This window comes from Chrysemys picta, chromosome 13 (assembly GCF_011386835.1).
Source record: "Chrysemys picta bellii isolate R12L10 chromosome 13, ASM1138683v2, whole genome shotgun sequence".
NCBI lineage: Eukaryota > Metazoa > Chordata > Testudines > Emydidae > Chrysemys > Chrysemys picta.
Genome location: NC_088803.1, coordinates 13,170,748 through 13,194,652, shown reverse-complemented (window position 1 = coordinate 13,194,652; position 23,905 = coordinate 13,170,748). Strand labels below are relative to the sequence as shown.

Sequence of the window (23,905 nt, the reverse complement as noted above, 5' to 3'; positions counted from 1 at the left end):
TGCCCAGGAGAGCAGCAGGTAGTCTGTCCTATAACTTCATGGGGGAAGGTCTGTCTCCAGAGCAGGAGACCAGCACCTCGGGCTGGGCAGTACTGCACCTGGCCATCCGATGGCCGAGACAAATTGTAACCGGCCCTTGAGACAAGGGGCTAGACTTTGGGGATTGTGGTTGGCCACTGAGGCAGGTGCAAGGACTGTTGCTAACCTGCTTCCCCCCTCCCCCCGCCCCGGAAGGAGGTGAGGGTGGACTAGGGGCACTGCCGGAGAGTAGTGGCCTGAAGAAGGACACCGTCAAGCGGACTAGGCAGATTGTGCCATACTGAGATACAAAATGGTGGAGAAAAGAGACTTCTATTGGAGAGCCTGGGCGGCTCAGCTTGCCAAGCAGCAGATGGAGTTGTTCTGGCTGCTGTGGAGGTCGTGGTGTTCCCCGGAAGCATAGCACAAGTTTGAAATACAGACAGTATAGAGCCAATATTCATAACGTCAACTACAAAACTCAAGTATCAGAGGGGTAGCCATGTTAGTCTGAATCTGTAAAAAGCAACAGAGGGTCCTGTGGCACCTTTAAGACTTACAGAAGTATTGGGAGCTTTCATGGGTAAGAACCTCACTTCTTCAGATGCAAGGATAGGTGAGGGATCATTTTCCAGGATAGGTTTTAGATCTACAAAGGTTTTAGATCCCTCACCTATCCTGGAAAATGATCCCTCACTCTCACAGACCTTGGGAGGTAGGCCAGTCCTCGCTTACAGACAACCCCCCAACCTGAAGCAAATACTCACCAGCAACTACACACCACACCACAGAAACACCAACCCAGGAACCAATCCCTATAGCAAACCTCGTTGCCTACTCTGTCCCCATATTTACTCTGGCGACACTGTCAGAAGACCCAACCACATCAGCCACACCATCAAGGACTCATTCACCTGCACATCCACTAATGTCATATATGCCATCATGTGCCAGCAATGCCCCTTTGCCATGTACATTGGCCAAACCGGACAGTCCCTCCGCAAAAGAATAAATGGACACAAATCGGACATCAGGAATGGTAACATACATAAGCCAGTAAGTGAACACTTCAATCTCCCTGGTCATTCTATTACAGATTTAAAAGTCACTATCATTGAACAAAAAAACTTCAGAAACAGACTTCAAAGAGAAACAGCAGAACTAAAATTCATTTGCAAATTTAACACTATTAATCTGGGCTTGAATAGGGACTGGGAGTGGCTGGCTCATTACAGAAGCAGCTTTTCCTCTCCTGGAATTGACACCTCCTCATCTATTATTGGGAGTGGACTACATCCACCCTGATTGAATTGGCCCTGTCAACACTGGTTCTCCACTTGCGAAGTAACTCCTTGCTCTCCATATGTCAGTATATAATGCCTGCATCTGTAACTTTCACTCTATGCATCTGAAGAATTGAGATTTTTTACCCACGAAAGCTTATGCCCAAATAAATCTGTTCGTCTTTAAGGTGCCACCAGACTCCTTGTTGTTTTTGTAGATACAGACTAACATGGCTACCCCCTGATACTTGGGATACACTATTGTAGTCTCTGGGGAAAGGCTGACCACAGGTGCTTGACCCTGATCAGTCCTTCTGGGGAAAGGCCAGTGAGGTGCAGAGGGACTGCAAGCCTAAACCTTGGGTCTGGAGGGAGACAAACATGAGACCCCACTGCAGCGATGGCAGCTGGGAGTCTGAAACTTTAAAGAGGTGCCTGTGAAGAAAACCAGGTGTGAGGTGGTCAAAGGTGCAGTCAACTCTGGGTATGTCTACACTACGAAATTAGGTCGAATATATAGAAGATGGTTTTATAGAAATCGATTTTACACAGTCGATTGTGTGTGTCCCCACATAGAATGCTCTAAGTGCATTAAATCAGTGGACCGTGTCCACAGTACCGAGGCTAGTGTCGACTTCCGGAGTGTTGCACTGTGGGTAGCTATCCCACAGTTCCCACAGTCTCCGCCGCCCATTGGAATTCTGGGTTGAGATCCCAATGCCTGATGATGCAAAACCAGTGTCGCGGGGGGGGGAGGGGGGATTCTGGGTACATGTCGTCAGGCCCCTCCCCCTCCGTCAGAGCAACAGCAGACAATCGATTCGCTCCTTTTTACCTGGGTTACCAGTGCAGACAACATACCACGCCAAGCATGGAGTCCGCTCAGCTCAGCTCAGCTCACCGTCACCATATGTCATCTGGGTGCCGGCAGACGTGGTACTGCATTGCTACACAGCAGCAGCTAATTGCCTTTTGGCAGTAGACGGTGCAGTATGACTGGTAGCCGTCATCGGCTATCTGGGTGCTGGCAGACATGGGGCTGCATTGCTATACAGGAGCAGCTCCTTACTTTTTGGCAGTAGATGGTGTATTATGACTGGTATCCATCATCGTCGTATTCCTCAGTGAGTTCGGTCAGAGGCACCTGGGCAGACATGTTTTGTCTCCTGGAGACTCAGTCCTGCCAGCAGTCCTATTGAACCGTCTTGACAATGATGGCTAGCAGTTGTAATACAGCATCTTCTGCCAAGCACCCAGAAGATGCCGATGGCTGTCAGTCATGCTGCACCGTCTGCTGCCAGCATAAAATGTAAAAGATAGATGGACCAGATTTGTTCTGTATTCATTTGCTTCCCCCTCCCTCTGTGAAATCAACGGCCTGTTAAACCCAGGATTTTGAGTTCAATCTTTGGGGGGGGGGGCATTCTGTGTGACAGTTGTTGGTGTTTCTCCTTTGTTGATTTTAATTCCCTGTAAGCCATGTCGTCACTCTCCCCTCCCTCCTCCGTCAGACAATAGTTTTGCGCCTTTTTTCAGCCCAGACGCCATAGCACTGTGATCATAGAGCCCGCTCAGATCACCGCGGCAATTATGAGCACTATGAACACCACGCACATGGTCCTGGAGTACATGCAGAGCCAGAATATGCCAAAGCAAAATCAGGAGTGGAGGCGATTGCAGCGATTGCAGCGATTGCAGTGCGGCGACGAGAGTGATGAGGAAATTGACATGGACATAGACCTCTCACAAAGTACAGGCCCCAGCAATGTACAAATCATGGTTTTACTGGGGGAGGTTCATGGCATGGAACGCTGATTCTGGGCCCGGGAAACAAGCACAGACTGGTGGGACTGCATAGTGTTGCAGGTGTGGGACGATTCCCAGTGGCTGTGAAACTTTTGCATGTGTAAGGGCACTTTTTCATGGAACTTTATGGCTTGCTTTCCCCTGCCCTGAAGTGCCAGAATACCAGGATGAGAGCAGCCCTCACAGTTGAGAAGCGAGTGGCGATAGCCCTGTGGAAGCTTGCAATGCCAGACAGCTACCGGTCAGTCAGGAATCAATTTGGAGTGGGCAAATCTACTGTGGGGGCTGCTGTGATCCAAGGTGCCAGGGCAATCAAAGACCTGCTGATATCAAGGGTAGTGACTCTGGGAAACGTGCAGGTCATAGTGGATGGCTTTGCTGCAATGGGATTCCCTAACTGTGGTGGGGCAATAGACGGAACCCATGTCCCTATCTTGGCACCGGAGCACCAAGCCACCAAGTACATAAACCGCAAGGGGTACTTTTGAATGTTGCTGCAATCCCTGGTGGATCACAAGGGATGTTTCACTAACATCAACGTGGGATGGCCGGGAAAGGTACATGATGCTCGCGTCTTCAGGAACTCTGGTCTGTTTCAAAAGCTGGAGGAAGGGACTTTCTTCTCGGACCAGAAAATAACCCTTGGGGATGTTGAAATGCCTGTAGTTATCCTTGGGGACCCAGCCTACCCCTTAATGCCATGGCTCATGAAGCCGTACACAGGCAGCCTGGACAGGAGTCAGGACCTGTTCAACTATAGGCTGAGCAAGTGCCGAACGGTGGTAGAATATACATTTGGACCTTTAAAAGCACGCCGGCACAGTTTACTGACTCGGATAGATCTCAGCGAAACCAATATTCCAATTGTTATTGCTGCTTGCTGTGCGCTCCACAATATCTGTGAGATTAAGGTGGAGACATTTATAGCGGGGTGGGAGGTTGAGGCAAATTGCCTGGCTGCTGATTATGCGCAGCCAGACACCAGGGTGGTTAGAAGAGTACAGCAGGGTGTGGTACGCATCAGAGAAGCTTTGAAAATGAGTTTTGTGACTGGCCAGGCTACGGTGTGAAATTTCTGTTTGTTTCTCCTTGATGAACCCTCTCCCCCCGCCCCCCCGGTTCACTCTACTTCCCTGTAAACTAACCACCCTCCCCTCCCCCCTTTGAGCACCGCTTGTAGAGACAATAAAGTCATTGTTACTTCACATTCATGCATTCTTTATTAATTCATCACACAACTAGGGGGATAACTGCCAAGGTAGCCCGGGAGGGGTGGGGGAGGAGGGAAGGAAAAGGACACACTGCAGTTTAAAACTTTAAAACTTTAACACTTATTGAAGGCCAGCCTTCCGATGATTGGGCAATCATCTGGGGTGGAGTGGCTGGGTGGCCGGAGGCCCCCCCACCGCATTCTTGGGCGTCTCGGTGAGGAGGCTATAGAACTTGGGGAGGAGGGCTGTTGGTTACACAGGGGCTGTAGCGGCAGTGTCTGCTCCTGCTGCCTTTCCTGCAGCTCAACCATATACTGGAGCATATTAGTTTGATGCTCCAGCAGCCGGAGCATCGACTCTTGCCGTCTGTCAGCAAGCTGATGCCACCTATCCTCTTCAGCCCGCCACTTGCTCTGTTCAGCCCGTGATTCAGCCTGCCACCTCTCCTCTCGTTCATATTGTGCTTTTTTGAACTGTGACATTGACTGCCTCCACGCATTCTGCTGTGCTCTGTCAATGTGGGAGGACATCTGGAGCTCCGAGAACATATCATCCCGAGTCCACTGTTTTCTCCTTCTAATCTTCGCTAGCCTCTGCAAAGGAGAAACATTTGCAGCTGGTGGAGGAGAAGGGAGAGGTGGTTAAAAATGACACATTTTAGAGAACAATGGTGTCAAGGCTGTATCCCCACTTTGAACTTTAAGGTACAAATGTAGGGGCCTGCATGAAAACTTCTAAGCTTAACTACCAGCTTAGCTCTGGTCCGCTGCCACCATCCCAAGGCTAATTCACTTCCCTGGGTAGCCTTGAGAGACCTTCACCAATTCCCTGGTGAATATAGATCCAAACCCCTTGGATCTTAAAACAAGGAGAAATTAACCATTCCCCCTCCTTCCTTTCACCAACTCCTGGTGAATACAGATCCAACCCCCTTGGATCTTAAAACAAGGAAAAATCAATCAGGTTCTTAAAAAGAAGGCTTTTAATTAAAGAAAAAGGTAAGAATCATCTCTGTAAAATCAGTATGGAAAATAACTTTACAGAGTAATCAAACTTAAAGAGCTCAGGGGACTCCCCTCTAGTCTTATGTTCAAAGTACAGCAAACAAAGATAAACACTCTAGTAAAAGGTACATTTACAAGTTGAGAAAACAAAGTAAAACTAAGACGCCTTGCCTGGCTATTTACTTACAAGTTCGAAATAGGAGAGACTTGTTTAGAAAGATGTGGAGAACCTGGATTGATGTCTGGTCCCTCTCAGTCCCAAGAGCGAACGAACACCCAAACAAAGAGCACAAACAAAAGCCTCCCCCCGCCCAAGATTTGAAAGTATCTTGTCCCCTTATTGGTCCTTTGGGTCAGATGCCAGCCAGGTTACCTGAGCTTCTTAACCCTTTACAGGGAAAAGGATTTTGGAGTCTCTGGCCAGGAGGGATTTTATAGTACTGTACACAGGACAGCTGTTACCCTTCCCTTTATAGTTATGATAAATGGGTACATTCTTTCACATTAAATTTTGCTGTTCACATTACGCAGCACATGTGCTTTCGTTACAAGGTCGCATTTTTCCTCTTATATTGAGGGCCTGCCAGTTTGGTGTGAGAGATCACTCACGCAGTGCCAGGCAACAGAATTCGGCTTGCAGGCAGGCATGGTAAGCCACAGTCTTTTGGCTTTTTTAACCTTCATAACATGTGGGAATGGTTTCAAACAGCAACACTCTCATTTCCCACACCAAGCACCCATTGGGTTGGCCATTTAAAATGGGTTTGCAATGTTAAAGGAGGGGCTGGGGTTTCCGGGTTAACATGCAGCACAAACCCAACTACCCCCTCCCCCACACACCCAATTCTCTGGGATGATCACTTCACCCCTCCCCCCACCGTGTGGCTAACAGCAGGGAACATTCATGTTCAGCCAAGCAGGAACGGGCACCTCTGAATGCCCCCTTAATAAAATCACCCCATTTCAACCAGGTGACCGTGAATGATATCACTCTCCTGAGGATAACAAAGAGAGATAAGAGACAATGGATGTTGTCTGCATGCCAGCAAACACTGGGACCATATGCTGCCATGCTTTGTTATGAAATGATTCCAGACTACGTGCTACTGGCCTGGCGTGGTAAAGTGTCCCAGCATGGCGGACGGGATAAGGCAGCCCTCCCCAGAAACCTTTTGCAAAGGCTTTGGGAGTACATGAAGGAGAGCTTTCTGGAGATGTCCCTGGAGGATTTTCGCTCCATCCCCATACACTTTAACAGACTTTTCCAGTAGCTATACTGGCTGCGATTGCCAGGGCAAATTAATCATTAAACACGCTTGCTTTTAAACCATGTGTGATATTTACAAAGGTACACTCACCAGAGGTCCCTTGTGTGCCCTCAGGGTCTGGGAGCATGCTTTGGATGAGTTCGGGGGTTACTGGTTCCAGGTCCAGGGTGATAAACATATCCTGGCTGTTGGGGAAACCGGTTTCTCCGCTTCCTTGCTGTGAGCTATCTTCATTGTCTTCATCATCATCTTTCTCGTACCCCAAACCCGCTTCCCTGTTGCGTGATTCTCCATTGATGGAGTCAAAGCACATGGTTGGGGTAGTGGTGGCTGCACCCCGTAGCATGGCATGCAGCTCACCGTAGAAGTGGCATGTTTGCGGCTCTGCCCCAGACCTTCTGTTTGCCTCTCTGGCTTTGTGGTAGGCTTGCCTTAGCTCCTTAATTTTCACGCGGCACTGCTGTGCATCCCTGTTGAGACTTTTTCTAATATTTTGCCATTTTGTTTACTGCTACGGAGTTCAGCTAGCACTGATTCATCTCCCCATATGGCGAGCAGATCCCGTACCTCCCGTTCGGTCCATGCTGGAGCTCTTTTGCGATCCTGGGACTCTATCATGGTTACCTGTGCTGATGAGCTCTGAGTGGTCACCTGTGCTCTCCACGCTGGGCAAACAGGAAATGAAATTCAAAAGTTTGCGGGGCTTTTCCTGTCTACCTGGTCAGTGCATCTGAGTTGAGAGTGCTGTCCAGAGCGGTCACAATGAAGCACTGTGGGATAGCTCCTGGAGGCCAATAACGTCGAATTCCGTCCACACTACCCCAAATCCTACCCGCAAAGGCCGATTTCAGCGCTAATCCCCTCGTCGGATGTGGAGTAAAGAAATCAGTTTAAAGGGCCCTTTAAGTCGAAAAAAAGGGCATCGTTGTGTGGACATGTCCAGGCTTAATTCGATTTAACGCTGCTAAATTCGACCTAAACTCGTAGTGTAGACCAGGCCTCTGAAAGTGACACCTAGCTTCCCACCTTAGGTACCTAAGTCTAACATTTAGGTGCCACTGAGGTCCTCCAAAACCCTGCTAAGCTGCTGCCTAACCCTGCAGGCCCAAAATACCCCTTGTCACCTATGTTTGGCTGTTAAAGTCCCTGAAGGAGCTTAAATTTGTGCCATTGGGCATGCACCCTGCTGCCTCTCTCATACCTAAGCCCCAGTGGGCTCCTCAAACCAGGTAATACTAGATGTTGCACTGCCCATCTCACTTGATCTGGTAGGTGTTCTCCACCTCACGCCTAACTCCACATAACATGTCTGTTGGGGGCGGGGGGGGGGGGGGGGCGGAGAAGAGGTGTAGGCAATTTCCCTTAGGGAACTCACGTGGGATATGGGCAACCCCCAGTTCAATCCCTTTCTCTGCTTGATGAAGAGTGGGGATTTGAACAGGCAATCCACCTCAAAGGAGAGTGCTTAACCGCTGGATGGACACAGAGCCATTCTTATTCTCCCTTTGGCCCAAAGCATATTTATTTATGCATAGTGAAACCATTTCAACAGGAAGGACTAAGACACCCACCTCAGACTATCTCATATTCCAGTGGTTACAGCACTCACCTAAGAGGTGGAAGTGTTCCAACTTCAAATCCCTTCTCCACATCAGGCAAGGGAGGGAACTGAACTGATGTCTCTCACATCCCTATGTTTGTTCCTTAACCACTAGACTAGGGGCTATAAAGGGGCAGGACTCCTCATTCCTATTTCCCCCCAGTCACTTTGCTTGGGGTTAAATATGGGCTGAAGCCTTTCTTGCAAGGAACAGCCTTGTCACCTGACTCCAGGACAAGGTTCCCAGCTGGGGATCCCAAGCAGAAATAGATGCTTCCCTCTAGCTTGGACTTAGGTGCCTAACTCCCCAAAGGGGTGTGGTTTATGACATATCAGCATCTGCTATTTGCTAGTTTAGGGAGCGTGCTGCTCAGTGTGCTAATTTTTGTGGCTATCGTTGCTAGGTGTCTCTCTTTCCTCATGCAATGTATAGGTAGCCTGGGCACCTTAGCTACAGTTTGTGAATTCACTGGGTAGCTAGGTGCCTAAAAGTTAGGCATTGCAACAGTCAATGGTGCAACACCGAAGTCCCTTTGAGGATCCAGGCCTAACCGTTCTTCCTCCTCTTGCTCTGGGCTGGGTACATGAAATCCTTTTCAGGGATCTATATAATGTACTTTAATAACCTCTAGAAATGATAGAGAAGGAGAGTCTTTCGACACAGTTCCTAAACCATCCCGCAGAATCCAGTAAAATTCTATCCCCACTAAAGGATTCTCTTCTGTTCTATTTGGGTTCTTATAATCATGCTGTAATGGGTGTGGGGGTGCTGGATAACCAACATTGCTCTGGACCCCCAAATACTGGTTTGTGGACAGGATTCCTGAGAAGGAGATCTGGAATGTTGGGAGGAGAAGACAGTTTCAGCACACTCTTCCAGTCACAGGATGTGTGCCTGAAAGCCATTTAGGCCGAATGGGCCTAGTCACCAAACAATGGAGCAAGGGGTATTCTCCTATAGGGCCTGGTAGGCCAACTGGGAGGAACCCTTCTCAGTCAAAAGGAAGACTTTGCACCTAGGCCCTCTATCAAAAGATATTGAGATATGTGGTAGTTGTGCTCAGGTTCACACAGGCAGGGTGGGTCTTTGTGAAAAGGGAGTTTTCTGAGAGGAGGTAACAGTCTGGAGGACACACTGTCTGGGAGAAAACCAGAGACCAGGCTTGGTCCCAAGAGCACCTGGGCTTGCTAAAGAATGTAAGCTGGGACTGTTCTGTTCCTGTGATACAAAGGAAGCTCATGTATCAGAGGGGTAGCCGTGTTAGTCTGGATCTGTAAAAGCAGCAAAGAGTCCTGTGGCACAGGTGTTCAGTCAGATCCGCACAGTAATAAGCAGTTGGCATAGACCGGGTCCTGTACCCAGATCCGCTGGTCTAAAAGTGGGGGGAGTCTGAGACTCCACCCCAAGACACATGAGGATCCAACACCCAACACCTGAGGAGGTGCACATGGAGAGACCAGAAAGAGGATAGAGGTGCAAGCAACCTCGTAACTCTGACTCCAAACTGAACTGTTTTTCCAACAAAAAATTAGGTTTGGGACTAAATGAAAATGTTTTGCAAACTGTGTGCTTTCATCAAAAACATTCAAGTTTTGGTTGGAAAATAGAACACAAGAAAGCTTTTATGGAAGTTTTTGAACAACACTATTTTTCTTTTTCTATGATTTTTTTTGTATATTCAGTTTTATGCCAAAAAATTGTGTTTATGACTGAGAAAAATAGGCCAATGTTCAGTTTTTTTGGTTTTTTGATGCAAAGTTAAAATTTTCTGCAGAACAAACTCAGCATTTTCAGACCAGCATTAATTTTAAATCAATATTTTTTAACATTTTTGTTTCAGAATCAAATTGCGATTAATTATCTAATATTTTAATTTACCCAAAATATGTAAGAGTAACAATGATTATTTTAGGATGGGGAAAAAAAGGAAAATTTGGAAGAGGCAGGCAATTTTTCTGCTAAAAGGTAAGTTTCAGAATAAAATGGGCTTTTTTGTTATAAAAACATTGTGCGAAAAAAATCATCTATTTCATTCTGTTCTACTCTATTCTACTTGTTCATTTAAATGTCTTTTTTTTTCAGAGGTGGAGATTTTCAAAGACACAAATGGCAGCTAGTCACCTAGGAGCATTTGATTTTTCCTGGGAGTCAGGTGCTTAACTGCCATTTGTGCTTTTGAAAAATCTTTCCTGGAGTTGCTGTAGCTTTTTACTGAGCAATCATACACACTGTGCTCTGTCTCTCTCTCTCTCGTGTGAAGAATTGCTTTTATTTGCTTTCACTTTTTTCCCCTTTAATTGAAACTGAAAGCCATTTTGAACTGAAGGTGCATGGCTTGCTCTTTGTGTATAATAAAACGGAAAATGTTGCATGTTTCTTACCACCATCCCTGTCACAGACCAACCTTCAGGGCAAACCCCATGACCTGAACTGGTCCCAGAGCAATTGCATCACACTATGAGCCAGATTTTCAAATGAATTGAGGTGCCTAAAGATGCAGATAGGCATCTATGGCTGGATTCACAAAGGGATTTAGGCTCCTAACTGTACTTTAGATCCTAAATACTAGATTTAGGCTCCACTGGCATTCACTCTTCTCGGCTGGCTCCTCACCTCATAGGCATGTAAACTTATTCAGCACCTAAATTTTCACTGTAAAAGTTCCCTAGGTGCCTACATTTCTGACTTTAGGCATGCAGACTCCTATCTCGCTCTAGGTGTCTAGATGGCTTAGCTCCAGAGTGATCCACAAACCAGGGGAGATAGGTGGGGGACCACCAATCTCACCTGTGGGGCCCAGTCTGACAGGTGTACCAAGAGCAGGCCTACTGAATCTGTGCCCATTCACAGTCCAGCTGGAGGAGGAGCCACCTTATAACTTTTAGCTTTGTGGTGAAAACACTCACCCGGCATTCAGTCCCCCTCTGCCTGATGGGGATAAAGGATTTGGACAAGGAACTTTTACCGCTCAAACGAGCGCTCTAACCATTGGCCTATGGGGTAGCCTGATGTGACTTTCTCTCAATTCCTCCTGTAGAAGCTGTTTTACTCTGGGTTATGTACTCATTGAAGAAGGGGGACTGGAGCCTGGGTTTCCCACCATGGGGTAAACATGAGCTCCTCCATTCTATAAAGTCACTCTCACTCTCACTCACTCTCTTTGGCCCAATGAGTAGTCACGGATTTTATCCAAAGTGGAACAGCTTGGACAAGAGTTACTGAGAACCACCCACTCCAGCATATCCCATAGCCCAGTGGTTAGGGCATGCTTCTCAGAGGTAGGAGATCCAATGATTTATCTCTATTAGGCAGAGGAGGGAATAGAATCCATATCTCCCACATCCCAGGTAAAGGTCTAACCACTGGATAAAGTTATCAGTTACCCCCTCTCGTTCCCTGCTTTTGGCCCTGTGACCTTCACGCCGTCCTTGTTTTTCATTAGTTATCTCCTGAATTCAGTTGAGCCCTGAGTTCAGTAGCTCCACCCCTTAGGCTATGGGAGGGGCCTTCATCTTGTGCCCTCCCACCCCCTGGGAACTCAGTAGGTGGATAGAGTTATCAGGTGACCACCAGCAGCACCTGCTCCTCCTCCAGGGTTTCTCAAAGAAAATCACCTCCCCTAGAGTCAGCTTAAGCAGCTGACTCTAGGAGAGTGTTTATGGTTGTGGGTGCCGAGCAGAAATAGGTGCCAACTTCCCGGAGAGGGGTGGGGCCTAGGACACCCTCCTCTTGTCAGCATCTGGCTTAGTGGGGGAGCCACCCAGGTTGCTGGGTTTTGTGGATCCCATTATTAGGTGCCCATCTCTCTCCGTGCATTACACAGGCAGCCTGGACACCTAATTCAGGCTTTTTTGATTGTCTAGGTGCCCAAAGATTAGACATCATAATGCTCAGCAGTGTGGTTCCTAAGTTCCTTTGGGAATCTATCCCCTAGTGGGTGCGGCAAATGTGGGGAATTCCTGTATGGCTTCTGTACCAGTCCCCTTGGCATTACTACCTCTTAGGGGAAAGAACTGATGATCTCCCTGGGACATGGGAGAGCAGGCTACATGTTGGAGACATAGAGCCACTAGGACTGTCTGGGCTGGAATCAAGACATATCAATGGAGAATCTGGAAAGACAATGGGAAGCCTTAATGGCTGAAAGTTGGGTACTCTCCCCCTCACAGGGAAGCAGAGCAAAAACCCAGAGCTGGGGAGTAAAGGGAGAAGGTGTCAGGTGTCTGTGTTAAGAACTGGGCTCACCGAAACACAGACACTCAGTGGGAACTGAGAGACAAAGGGGATGGGGAGAGACCGAGCCAAAATACACCCTCCAACAGTATGGCTCAGAGGAGCCCTGGCTCTGGCCAGTATGAACTCTCTCTTAGCCTTTGCTTCATAATGCTAACCTAAGGACTTTCAGATGCTGTAGGCCACATGAATGGTCACCTTATTCTGAAAGGGCTGCCTGTTGACACCGCAGATACTGAGAGCATTGTGCTTTGAAGGGGCAGAGCAAATCTGGCTTGGCTGCACTCACTCAGGGAGTCACAGAGAGAGATGGGTATTGCTGATGCTTGCAGGCCCAGTTTCAGAGCGGTGGAGGCCAGAGGCTTTTCCCAGTGAGCCAGTGTGTGTCCTTAGGGTCCAGAACCCTAAAGGGCACTCCCAGGAGACTGGTTAAAGGTTGGGACATAGACCAGACCTTGTCAATCTGTGACAGTGAGATTTTTCATAGGACCTCAGCAAGGCAGTTATGCACTGTTATAAGGTGGGCTCCTCCTCTCATTTGTTATGCACCCAGCAGGATCTTGATCAGGTAAATACCATCAAAAATCTGGTCCTAAGTCACTTAGGGGTTTTTAAATTGTATCTAAATCTAATTGAAAGACAGTGGGAGTTGGGTGCATAAACCCCTCAGACCTCTTAGGAAATCAGACCCTACATTGACTTTAGTGGAGTTATTTCAATGGAGAAACAGTGTGAATGAGAGATCAGTTAGGTCCAGTTTGTTGCAAAACCACCTCTACTTCCCTCCTCAATGTTCCTCATTGCTCTGGAGTGTGGATGATGGGGAGGAATTTAGATAGATAGATAGATAGATAGATAGATAGATAGATAGATAGATAGATAGATAGATAGATAGATAGATGTAGGCACTTTACTATTTTTAAGGACTTTCCAATGTCTCTGAAGGAACGAAATACATGGAGAGCATCTTTGTTGACATCTAAGCATCCCCATCCATGTTGTAATACAGTGGGTTGGGGGAATGTAATCACCTTAATTCCCTTCACATAGCCCATTGTTAGGGTGCTAGCCATCTGCGCAGAGGTGAATCTGGCCTTCTGTAAGGAAGGTAGCCAGATCAAGCCAAAAGGGGAATAATTTTCACCTTTTAACCCGCCACAGCTTAGTGTCTGATCCAGTGGGAACCATTCCATTGAGTTCAAAGGGCTTTGGACCAAGCCCTGAGATATGGTGTCTGGGAGGAGAATATCCTCCAGGGGATCTAGCAGTCTGGTTTAAATAACACTGCTGATCACACTCTATAAATAGTGTAACTAGTCCCTTTTGGGTTATCAAATGAGACAATATGTCTTTATATATTTCTGAGTTGGGACTGCTAATATACAATTCACTGTGTGAAGGTCAAACATGGGGATGATGTATATTTTCATGTAACTCTTATTTACTTTCGAGGACAACATGCTGTGAAAAGAGGGAACCAGAGAAACAAGATTCTGATTGCTGGAGAGGTGAAAGCAAGGGATACAATTACATATAAAGGCCACAGTCAAATCAAAGGTAAAAGTGGCTTCAGTTGTTAATCAGGATAAATATAATCAGACTTTTCTGGCATTTGTGAACAAGAGGCAACTGAACCACAATACAAAATTACAGTAAAACTTTTGGGCTTGATTCTTTCCAATTTTGTATTCTGTGTTGTCATTTACACCTGTTCAAAGCAAATGCATCAGAAGTGTAAAGGGCCACCATGGGTGTAAATGGGTGGAGAATTCAGATTTGGTAGCATTTTACACCTCTTTTGTATTAATTTCTGCATTTCTGCATGGGGATAACTACCATAATAGTCTATATAATATTTAATACTATTGTCTGTATTTGTTTTTCAGTTTCTACTTCATCGTACTTACTGTAGGTATGATAGCTAGCTAGCTAGATAGATAGAGCTATCTTTTGGGTCTCTTCTTAAGCCCTATTGAAGTAGACAAACAATCCTACTAAACTTCCCCCATATTTTCTGATGCTATTGGATGAGCGTATGGGGTGTGTTGAGATTCTTTCTCTTTAATTCTTGTTATTTCTAGGGTTGGAGCTGGGGGTTTGGTTCAGATGAAGCATATTCTTGTCACCTGTACTTCCTTTAAGGGGATTGTAGTTGACTAGGTTCCATTGAATAATAACATTTATTTGAGATACGTTCTAGTTCAAAATGAATTATTTCATTGGTGGTCTCTGGCCTGTGTTAAACAAGAGATCAGACTAGATAATCACAATGGTCTCTTCTGACCTTGAAATCTATGAATCACTTAATTTTCCTTTGTATCCATTTCCTTTTCTTTAGATGGAGCATATGGGTGTAACTGAAAAAGAGAATCAAACAGCCATCACAGAATTCATTCTTCTGGGGTTTGGAGACTTCCATGAAATGCAGCCCTTACTCTTTGTGACATTTTTATTCATTTACACCATAACCATGTCTGGCAACATTGTAATTGTTCTGGTGATAGCAGCTGATCACAATCTACATACCCCCATGTACTTCTTCCTGGGTAACTTATCTTTCCTGGAGATCTGCTACACCACCACCATTGTCCCCAAGATGCTAAGAAGTTTCCTTACAGTGAGGGAAGTGATTTTATTCATGGGTTGTGTAGCCCAGTTGTACATTTTTGGATCTTTGGCAGTCACTGAGTGCCTCCTTTTATCAGTCATGTCCTACGATCGGTATTTAGCGATATGCCATCCGTTGTCTTATGCATCTGTTATGAACTTTAAGGTTTGCCTTCAGCTAGCAGCTGGTTGTTGGATAACTGGCTTCTTGACTCCTATAGCAATGATGGTCTTGACTTTTACATTGCCTTTCTGTGCTTCCAAGGAGGTTGGACATTTCTTTTGTGATTTCATGCCTCTGTTAAAACTCTCCTGCACTGACACCCATTTGGTTGAATTTCTGTCTTTCACAGTGTCTGCCTGTGTGACCCTGGTCCCATTTCTACTAACCTTGACTTCCTACTATAGGATCATCTTGACCATCCGAAGGATCCCTTCCACAACTGGGAAGAAAAAAGCCTTCTCCACCTGCTCTTCACACCTCCTGGTTGTTTCTATTTTCTATGGCACCATCATTATTGTTTATGGAGCCCCTGTAGGTAACCAGTCACCAGCTTTAAACAAGGCCTTCTCCCTGCTCTATACAGTCATCTCTCCCATGTTCAACCCCCTCATCTATAGCCTGAGGAACAAGGAGGTCAAAGGTGCCCTGCGAAAGGTTGGAAGCAAAGTGTTCACTTTCCTAAAGAAGAGCAATATCCCATAAGGTGACTCAAGTGACTGAAATCAGAGAGCAGTGTTCTGGAGGTTCAGTGGAGAGGAGGTCAAGAAGCCCTGAAAAAGTCTGCAGGTATAAGAAATGCTTTCAGAAATTTGATGTCTCTAAAGCAAAATTAGCAATGGATGTTAGCAATCAAGTGTGAATTTCAAAAAACAGTCAAAATGACCAGCTCATGAAAGAACAACCCATAGGCAAAAGAAATTGACCATCCAATTTATTTGGAAAAACATTCAAAGAAATCAACATATATTCACAAATAACTCAATGGAGGAAAGCAAGAACTCCATTCACAATTACCGTTGGATTGACTCTAATGAACCGCTGCGACATGTCTACATGTCTTTTTCAAGAGACCAGAAACTATCCTATGCATCTCTGAACATTTCCTTCTGTGAATACTACTAATATATTTTTCTTTTTTGAAGCTTTTTATTCAGGCAAAGTTGCAATAAAATCTTAACTTATTACATTATACATTACTTATTCAGGGTCAGGTTAATATTCAAAGAATCGGGCTCAAGATTCTGGCTTGCTGGCTGGGGAGCCCGTCTTCTCACAGAATCATAGAGCCATAGGGTTACAAGGGACCACAAGGGTCATCTAGTCTAACCCTGACTAGCCTCACTTTGGTGCTTCTCTTGTGTATGTACTTGGTGTGAAAGCTTTTCAATTACAAGGACAATCCATTTTTGACAATATCCCAGTTCCATAGGAGGAGACATCATATTTTTTCCAATATTGTGCAATATAGAGTATTACTGCTATCAATTAAATAACATAAATTAACATGTTGTTCTATTTAAAATGTAAAGCTTTTACTGGAGCATTAAGTAAGAAGTCCAGGGGATCTCTGGGAAGCTGGCATTTTGTCATAAAGTGAATCTCTTTAATTACTTCCTCCCAAAATCAGCTAATTCCTGTACACAATCATGACATGTGCAAGTATGTTCCCCTTTCCCTGCAACCTGTCCAACAGTGTGACTTCCTAGTAGCAAAAATGTGATGGATCATGACTGGAGTCAAATGCCATACACACATTAATTCATAAGCATTTTCTTTCTGAGCTACAATTGAAGATGTATATCTTCTTTCCTGTGTACAGACCCACTTATCCAGGTCAATTTCTGCTCAATCCAGGTCCAAATCCCTCTCCCATCATTTTATCTGGGTTGTTTTCTTATTAACATCCTTTTCAAACAAAATTGCATGTATCTTACAGATTAAACATTTTGTTCCGACTTGCTCCTGATTTAGCTCCTTAAATGTGGTTAAAAGGCTAAATAGACACGGATTGCACAGTAAAATGTTTGACTTGTAAATATTGAAAATACAGGATCTTTATGTTATTTACATTCTTACATAACTTTTGGTTTGATTTCAAATCAGGATTCAGGAACAACTGTCTGAATTGAGTAATCTCAACTCTTACACACAATGACTGGACTAGATAACCTCTAGTTCTATGATTCTATGAATGCTCACTTTGATATATTCTAGGGATAAATTCCTGATTATTAATGAAAGCCGGTAAGGGAGGGCCTTGGCCTCGGCAACAAAAATTTAAAACAAGTTTGGAATTTTTCCAAAGATGCTAAGGTAGTCTAGATGAATGGGTGATTTTTAAAAAAATGTTGATGACCTAAATTTCTTTTTAACCCAACAATTACTATAAATAGCTATAGTTGTGCTCCAGCCTTGTTTGATTTTTACCCAGTATTTGGCTGGTCTATTGTTAGCCCAGATGATCATGTCTTCGGAAAGGTAATCCACCCCTCTTTGTAGGTTTATACAGAACTTTAGAACTCCCCCTTTGTCTTTTATGTTTCCATATGAATTTTAATAGTGCAACCTGCCATCTTTTTAATGTCATGTCAGGCATACCAACAGGGATGTACTGAAACAAAAATAATAACTTATGGGGGGGAACATTCTTCATTACTGAAACTGCCCTGCCTAGCCAAAAAAAAATCATATTTGTTCAATTCCTGCAAATCTTTTATTATTTTATCCCATAGTGGAGGGTAATTTGCCTTAAACTGATTTTTATGTTTCTCCTCAGTTATTTATTCCTAAATTCTTTAAAGGCATGTTTAGCCATTTAAATGTATGTAGCTGACAATAGTTGCTTTTGACCCTTTCAGGAATATTCATTCCTAAATTTTCAGATTGCTCAGAGTATATTTTGATATCTGATCAATTTCCAAAGTCATCTTTAACAAGGCTTCTGGATCATCCTGCAAATATAAGACATGGCAGCATACAGAGCTATTTTGGGTTCTATACCAGAAGATGCTTTGATATCTGTTACCAAGGGGCTATTTCTCACATGTATTGCAAATGGCTCTATTGCCAATGCAAACAATACGGGGGTAAGAGGCAATCTGGTCTTGTACCCATAAACAATTAAAAGGTGGGGACTGATGACAATTAACCAAATCAGGTTGAATATACAGGACTAATGTGCCCTTAGAAAACTGATTTCCAAAACCAGATCTTACCAAAATATGTCCAAGATACTCCCACTCCAGACCATCAAAGGCTTTCTCGGCAATTCTTCTTTTCTTTTACCCCTCCCCCCAACTTTCCTGACATCTAGAAACTTTATCTGTGATGATTTTATGTTTTCTTCCAGCTCATTGATAAAAATGTTAAATAGTGTAGGGCTAAGAAGTGATCACTCTGGGGCAGGGCCGGCTCCAGGCACCAGCCTAGCAAGCAGGTGCCTGGGGCGGCCAATGAAGAGAGGGGCGGCACGTCCGGCCCTTTCGGCGGCAATTCGGCGGCGGGGCCGTCACTCCCTTTGGGAGCAAAGGACCTGCTGCCGAATTGCCGCCGTAGAATGAAGCGGCGGTAGAGCTGCCGCCGCGATCACAGCTTTTTTTTTTTTTTTTTGCGCTGCTTGGGGTGGCAAAAATGCTAGAGCCGGCCCTGCTCTGGGGACCCCATGAGAAACACACCCACTAGATGACAATTCCCCATTTACAGGTACACTTTGATACCTACCTATCAGCCAATTTTCAATCCATTTCTGTGCCAGGTTAATTTTATATTATTCTAGATTTTTAATCAAAATGTCTTGCAGTACCAAGTCAAACTCTTTAGAAAAGTCTAAGTATATTACATTGACAATATTACTTTTATTAACCAAACACTTTATACACACACACAAATATCAAGTTAGCTTGACTGTATCTATTTGCCATAAAGCCATGTAAATTAGCATTTGATTACATTACCCTCCTTTAAGTCTTTATTAATTGAGACTCATTTCAATCACTTCATTATCTTGCCTGAGACTGGTTATGTTGATTGGCCTATAATTACCCGGGAAATCCTGTTTACCCATTTAAAATTTGGCACAACATTAGCTTTATTCTAATCTTATAGCACTCACCCAGTGCCCTGAGACTTACTGAAAATAAATAGTAAGAGTCCTAAAAGTACCTCAGCCAGCTCTTTTAAAACTCTTGGATGCATGTTATCAGGATGTGCTGATTAAAAATGTCTAACTTTAGTAGCTGCTGTTTAACATCCTCCTGAGATACTAGTGGAAGAGAAAGAGTTTTTTCATGGCCATATGAAAAGACTATATAATGTGTTTTCCCCAAACAGAGAACAGAAATATTTATTGAACACTTTTGCACTTTCTGCATTATTTATTATAATTATAGCTTTTCTATCTAGAAAGAGACAATATCTTTTTGTTCCTAATAATTAACAAACAAACAAACAAACAAACAAACAAACAAACAAACAACTAGTATTGTCCTAAACTCGACTGGCCAAAGATTTCTCATTGTGTCCCTTATCGGCCCATATTAATTTTATACAATTCCTTACTTCTGATTTATACCCAATGCTATCAACTTCCCCTTTCTTTTGTTTGTTATATATTATTTTTTACTTTTTAATTTTTATAACTCCCTTCACTTCCGCTGTAAACCAGGTCAGTTTTTAACTGGTATGGCCTTCTTCCTTGAAGTTCTATGACATCATTTAAGTTCCCACTACTGGAAAACAAGGTTTATATTGTAAACATAAGAAGGGGTGCTCGAGTGTGAAAGATGGACTTTCAAAGCATCTAAGAAAGTTAGAAACCTAACTTCTATTGAAATTCAGTAAGTTTTGGGCAATTAATTCCCATGGGCTGCTTTGAAAATGGCAGCTTGATCTAGATCTAACAACCAATGAGAGTTGGGAACCTAATTCCTTTGGGCATAATTTAATTAACAAAGGGAGCATACACAGAGATCCTGCTAAGTGACACTGAAACCTAGCATCTCGGAATCTTCAGCATAAAACAAGTTGCCTCCTCCCACTTGAGCTCATCTGTGAGTGAATAGCCGGTTGTTATAGTAATTCAGGAAAGCTGTAAAACAAAGACACAGTGACGTACACTATAAGGAATTGTTTCATTTGGGTTTGAGATATGATGCAGGTGTCCACCTTCAATTGAAAGAGAAAAGGAGTGGGCTGTCCTTTGAAAATCTATAACTTAATCCTTTTGCCTCATATTCATTTATATCAATGACCTTCAGACATTTTATTTAATTTTTTGGTCCTTTGGATTACAATTCTACTAAATCCATGGTGTTTCAAAACCACTTAACATCCTTCTTAATGCCTTTCCCATTGCTTCCTTCACCTCTTTGTTTCTTAGAGTGTAAATGAAAGGGTTTAATAGTGGAGTTACAACCGTGTTAAAGATGTTGATTGTTTTGTTCAAATCCAATGAGTTCTGTGCAGAAGGCTTGACATACAGAAAAATGGTGGAGCCGTACCAGATAGTCACAACGGTGAGGTGGGCAGAGCAAGTGGAAAAGGCCTTTTGCCGGCCTTGAGATGATGGGATTCTCAAGATGGTGGAGATGATGTGAATGTAGGAGACCAGGGTTATCACGCATGAGATCACAACAACAATGATTGAGACAATGAACGTTGCAAGCTCAACGAAGCGTGTGTCTGTGCAGGAGAGCGCTATCAAGGCATCAATGTCACAAAGGAAATGATTGATGACTTTAGGGCCACAGAAGGACAATCTGGATATTAGAGCTGCCAGCACAGAGATAGCCAGGAATCCACACAGCCAAGAGAGGAGGGCCAGATGAACAGAGAAAGTTCTGTTCATGAGGGAGCTGTAGCGCAATGGGTGGCATATGGCCAGATAGCGGTCATAGGCCATGACGGCCAGGAGGAAACATTCTGTGGAGCCCATGGAGAGGAGAAAAAACAATTGAAGGAGGCAAACAGTGAATGAAATGGTTTTGCTTGTGCCCAGCATGATGCCAATGGCCTTGGGAACACATGCTGTGGTGTACCAGATCTCCAGGAAGGAGAGATTGCAGAGGAAGAAATACATGGGAGTGTGCAGGTGTGGGTGGGTCCTCACTAGGACTATGATGGACATATTCCCTATGATGGTTAGGAAGTACATAACTGAAAACACCACAATAAGGAATATCTGAAAATACCAAGTGCTGGGAAAGCCCAGGAGGATGAACTCCTGCATGCTGGTTTGGTTTCTTATTTCTGTCCCAGCCATGACATCCATCTGTAAAGACATGAGAGAACATAAGACATGTAAACATGTTGAACACATGTTTGGATGTGCTAAAGTGCAGACTCCAGAAATCTGGGACTAAAGCTAATAGAAGATAAGGGAAAACGGGTGCTACTCAACATCGTCCTTCCTTGTGCAACATTCCACCTCCACAATAGAGATGAGAGCTCCACTCAACAGTCCTCTAAGGCCCATGATGGTGCAGTGGGTGGCTGACAATATGGTATCTTTTCTTTCTTGATGATCTAGCCCATCCACCCCACTCCACTCACCCCTGAGAAAGCCTCAGGATTTGGCCCATTCTCTTCATGCCTCACCTTGACAATAATTCTGCTCTCTGCTCAGGACAGAGTAGGCATTTTTTTCACAAGTCCCATTGAAAGTTCTAGGATTTCTACTCTTAAGTCACATACACTCTTCTGACTTTCAGTGGGACTTATGTCACTTAGGCCTAGAGCTTGTAATTTTTTTTTTTTACAAAACTGTTTCCCATTGAAAAATTCCAATTTGTTAAAACTGAAATATTTACATAAGAACATAAGAATGGCCAGACTCTGTCAGACCAAAGATCCATGTAGCCCAGTATCCTGTCTTCTGACAGTGGCCAATGCCAGGTGCCCCAGAGGGGATGAACAGAATAGGCAATCACCAAGTAATCCATCCTCTGCTGCCCACTCCCAGCCTATCACAACCAGAGGCTAGGGACACCATGCCTGCCCATCTTGGATAATAGTCATTGATGGACCTATCCTCCATGAATTTATCTAGTTCTTTTTTTAACCCTGTTATAGCGTTGGCCTTCACAACATCCTCTGGCAAGCATATCAAGGAAACATATCGGGTTAAGCTGAAAATTTCATCAAGATGGTTTCTCAGTTCCAGCATGGAATTTCTGATCAAAATGAAAACCTGAAAAAGAAATTAGCTCTCTAGCCTAGTGGTTAGGGCACTTGTTTGGGATGTAGATTTTATGTTCTCTGGATTGGCTTACTAACATGAGGGCCAAAATCAGGGCAGACTGTGACCAACCAGGACACAAACGCCCAACTGGTTGTGTGTTGTATACTTAGATTTCTCCAACCAATTATCAAGCATGAGCACCTCAAGCATTATTACAGCCTTACCATGGAGTCACAGACAGTCCCCTTGCACACTCCAGTCTTTCTTGCCACCCAAGCCAGCTTGCCTTACAGCAAAAATCACAATAATATTCAGGTAACTCCCAGTCCCAAAGGATCAATCACTTACCCAAGGTCAATTGCACCTTAGATCTCACACCAAAGACAACACTTGTAGCCAATCCTATAATAAACTAACTATATATGTATTAACTAGGAAAAAGAATTAAGAGAATTATTTAAAAGGTTAAGGCAGATAAACATACACTCCAAATGAGCTACAGTCCTAGGTTTCAAAAGGAGATAGAAGCTGCTGTAATATGTCAGCTTTCTATGTCCTTTAGGGCAGTGGTTCTCAAAGCCGGTCTGACGCTTGTTCAGGGAAAGCCCCTGGCAGGCCGGGCCGGTTTGTTTACCTGCCACATCTGCAGGTTCAGCCGATCGCGGCTCCCACTGGCCGCGGTTTGCTGCTCCAGGCCAATGGGGGCTGCAGGAAGGGCGGCCAGCACATCCCTCGGCCCTCGCCGCTTCCCGCAGCTCCCATTGACCTGGAGCGGTGAACTGGGGCCAGTGGGAGCTGCAATCGGCTGAACCTGCAGATGCGGCAGGTAAACAAACTGGCCTGGCCCGCCAGGGGCTTTCCCTGAACAAGCAGCAGACCGATTTTGAGAACCACTGCTTTAGGGCCAACCCCAGGTAAGCAGCTTGGGGATCCCTTGCTTATGTTTAGAAATATTGTCCTCTCCAAATGCCATTCAACATAGTGATCAAGTCCCTTCTGGTCAGGGATTTTTATTCCCTTACTCCAAAGTTCAAACTGTGAGGGAACGAGGCTTTGTGCACCTCTCCTCTTCATGGGTGTGGGGAGAGCAATCAACAAAGTCTTTTGCCCACTGATGTTACACAATGGTTCATCTGGTGTCTACAGGCCTTCTTTTGTTGGGCAGGAAATGACACCTCTTGTGGTAAACTCATTGTTCACACTCGGTAATGCTCCTCTCCTGACTGTGGGGGTTTCCAGATTAATTGCAAACACTTTCATAGTTGCAAAGACTTAAATCCTTATAAAATGGGATTCAGATATTATAGGTGAGATTGAAGCATGCAGCAACTCACCAGCATTTCATAAAATCCAAACACTAAATACATTCTTATAAACTTAACATCTATTTGAACAATGTTAACACCCAGGTGAGCAGACTGGTTTCCAGATGTGCATTTGTCAGTGTTTAGGGAGGCCTAGGGACCTAGGCAGAAGATATCATCTGGTCCGCCATTGACACAGTAGGGGACCAAGTTTGATTCCCCCCCTTTTTTATATATTGCAATGACAATAAAGTGTGAAACTGTGACATTTTTCACAAAAGGGAATTCTTGTTTGCTGGCCAGCTCTCCTTAGTCCTTTCTGAGACCTTCACCCCAAATTCTCATTAGAAACTAGCAATTCTGTTTATTATTGATTATGTGTCTTCTGG

General features: G+C 44.5%; 2 protein-coding genes across 2 annotated transcripts in view; one reads left to right on the top strand and one right to left on the bottom strand.

Annotated features, from left to right (window-relative positions):
* Window positions 1–15,737, top strand: part of LOC103307053 (olfactory receptor 5V1-like) — a 46,939-nt gene extending 31,202 nt beyond the window's left edge. Inside the window, exon 2 of the mRNA XM_065565182.1 lies at window positions 15,106–15,737. Coding sequence (XP_065421254.1) covers window positions 15,106–15,737 — 632 coding nt within the window. The remainder of the gene's footprint in view (window positions 1–15,105) is intronic.
* A 4,594-nt stretch (window positions 15,738–20,331) lies between these two features.
* LOC101949902 (olfactory receptor 6F1-like) lies at window positions 20,332–21,294 on the bottom strand. The gene has a single exon (XM_005313328.4). It carries the CDS (start codon window positions 21,292–21,294, stop codon window positions 20,332–20,334), a length of 963 nt encoding a protein of 320 aa, XP_005313385.4.
* Between the last annotated feature and the right edge of the window lie 2,611 nt (window positions 21,295–23,905).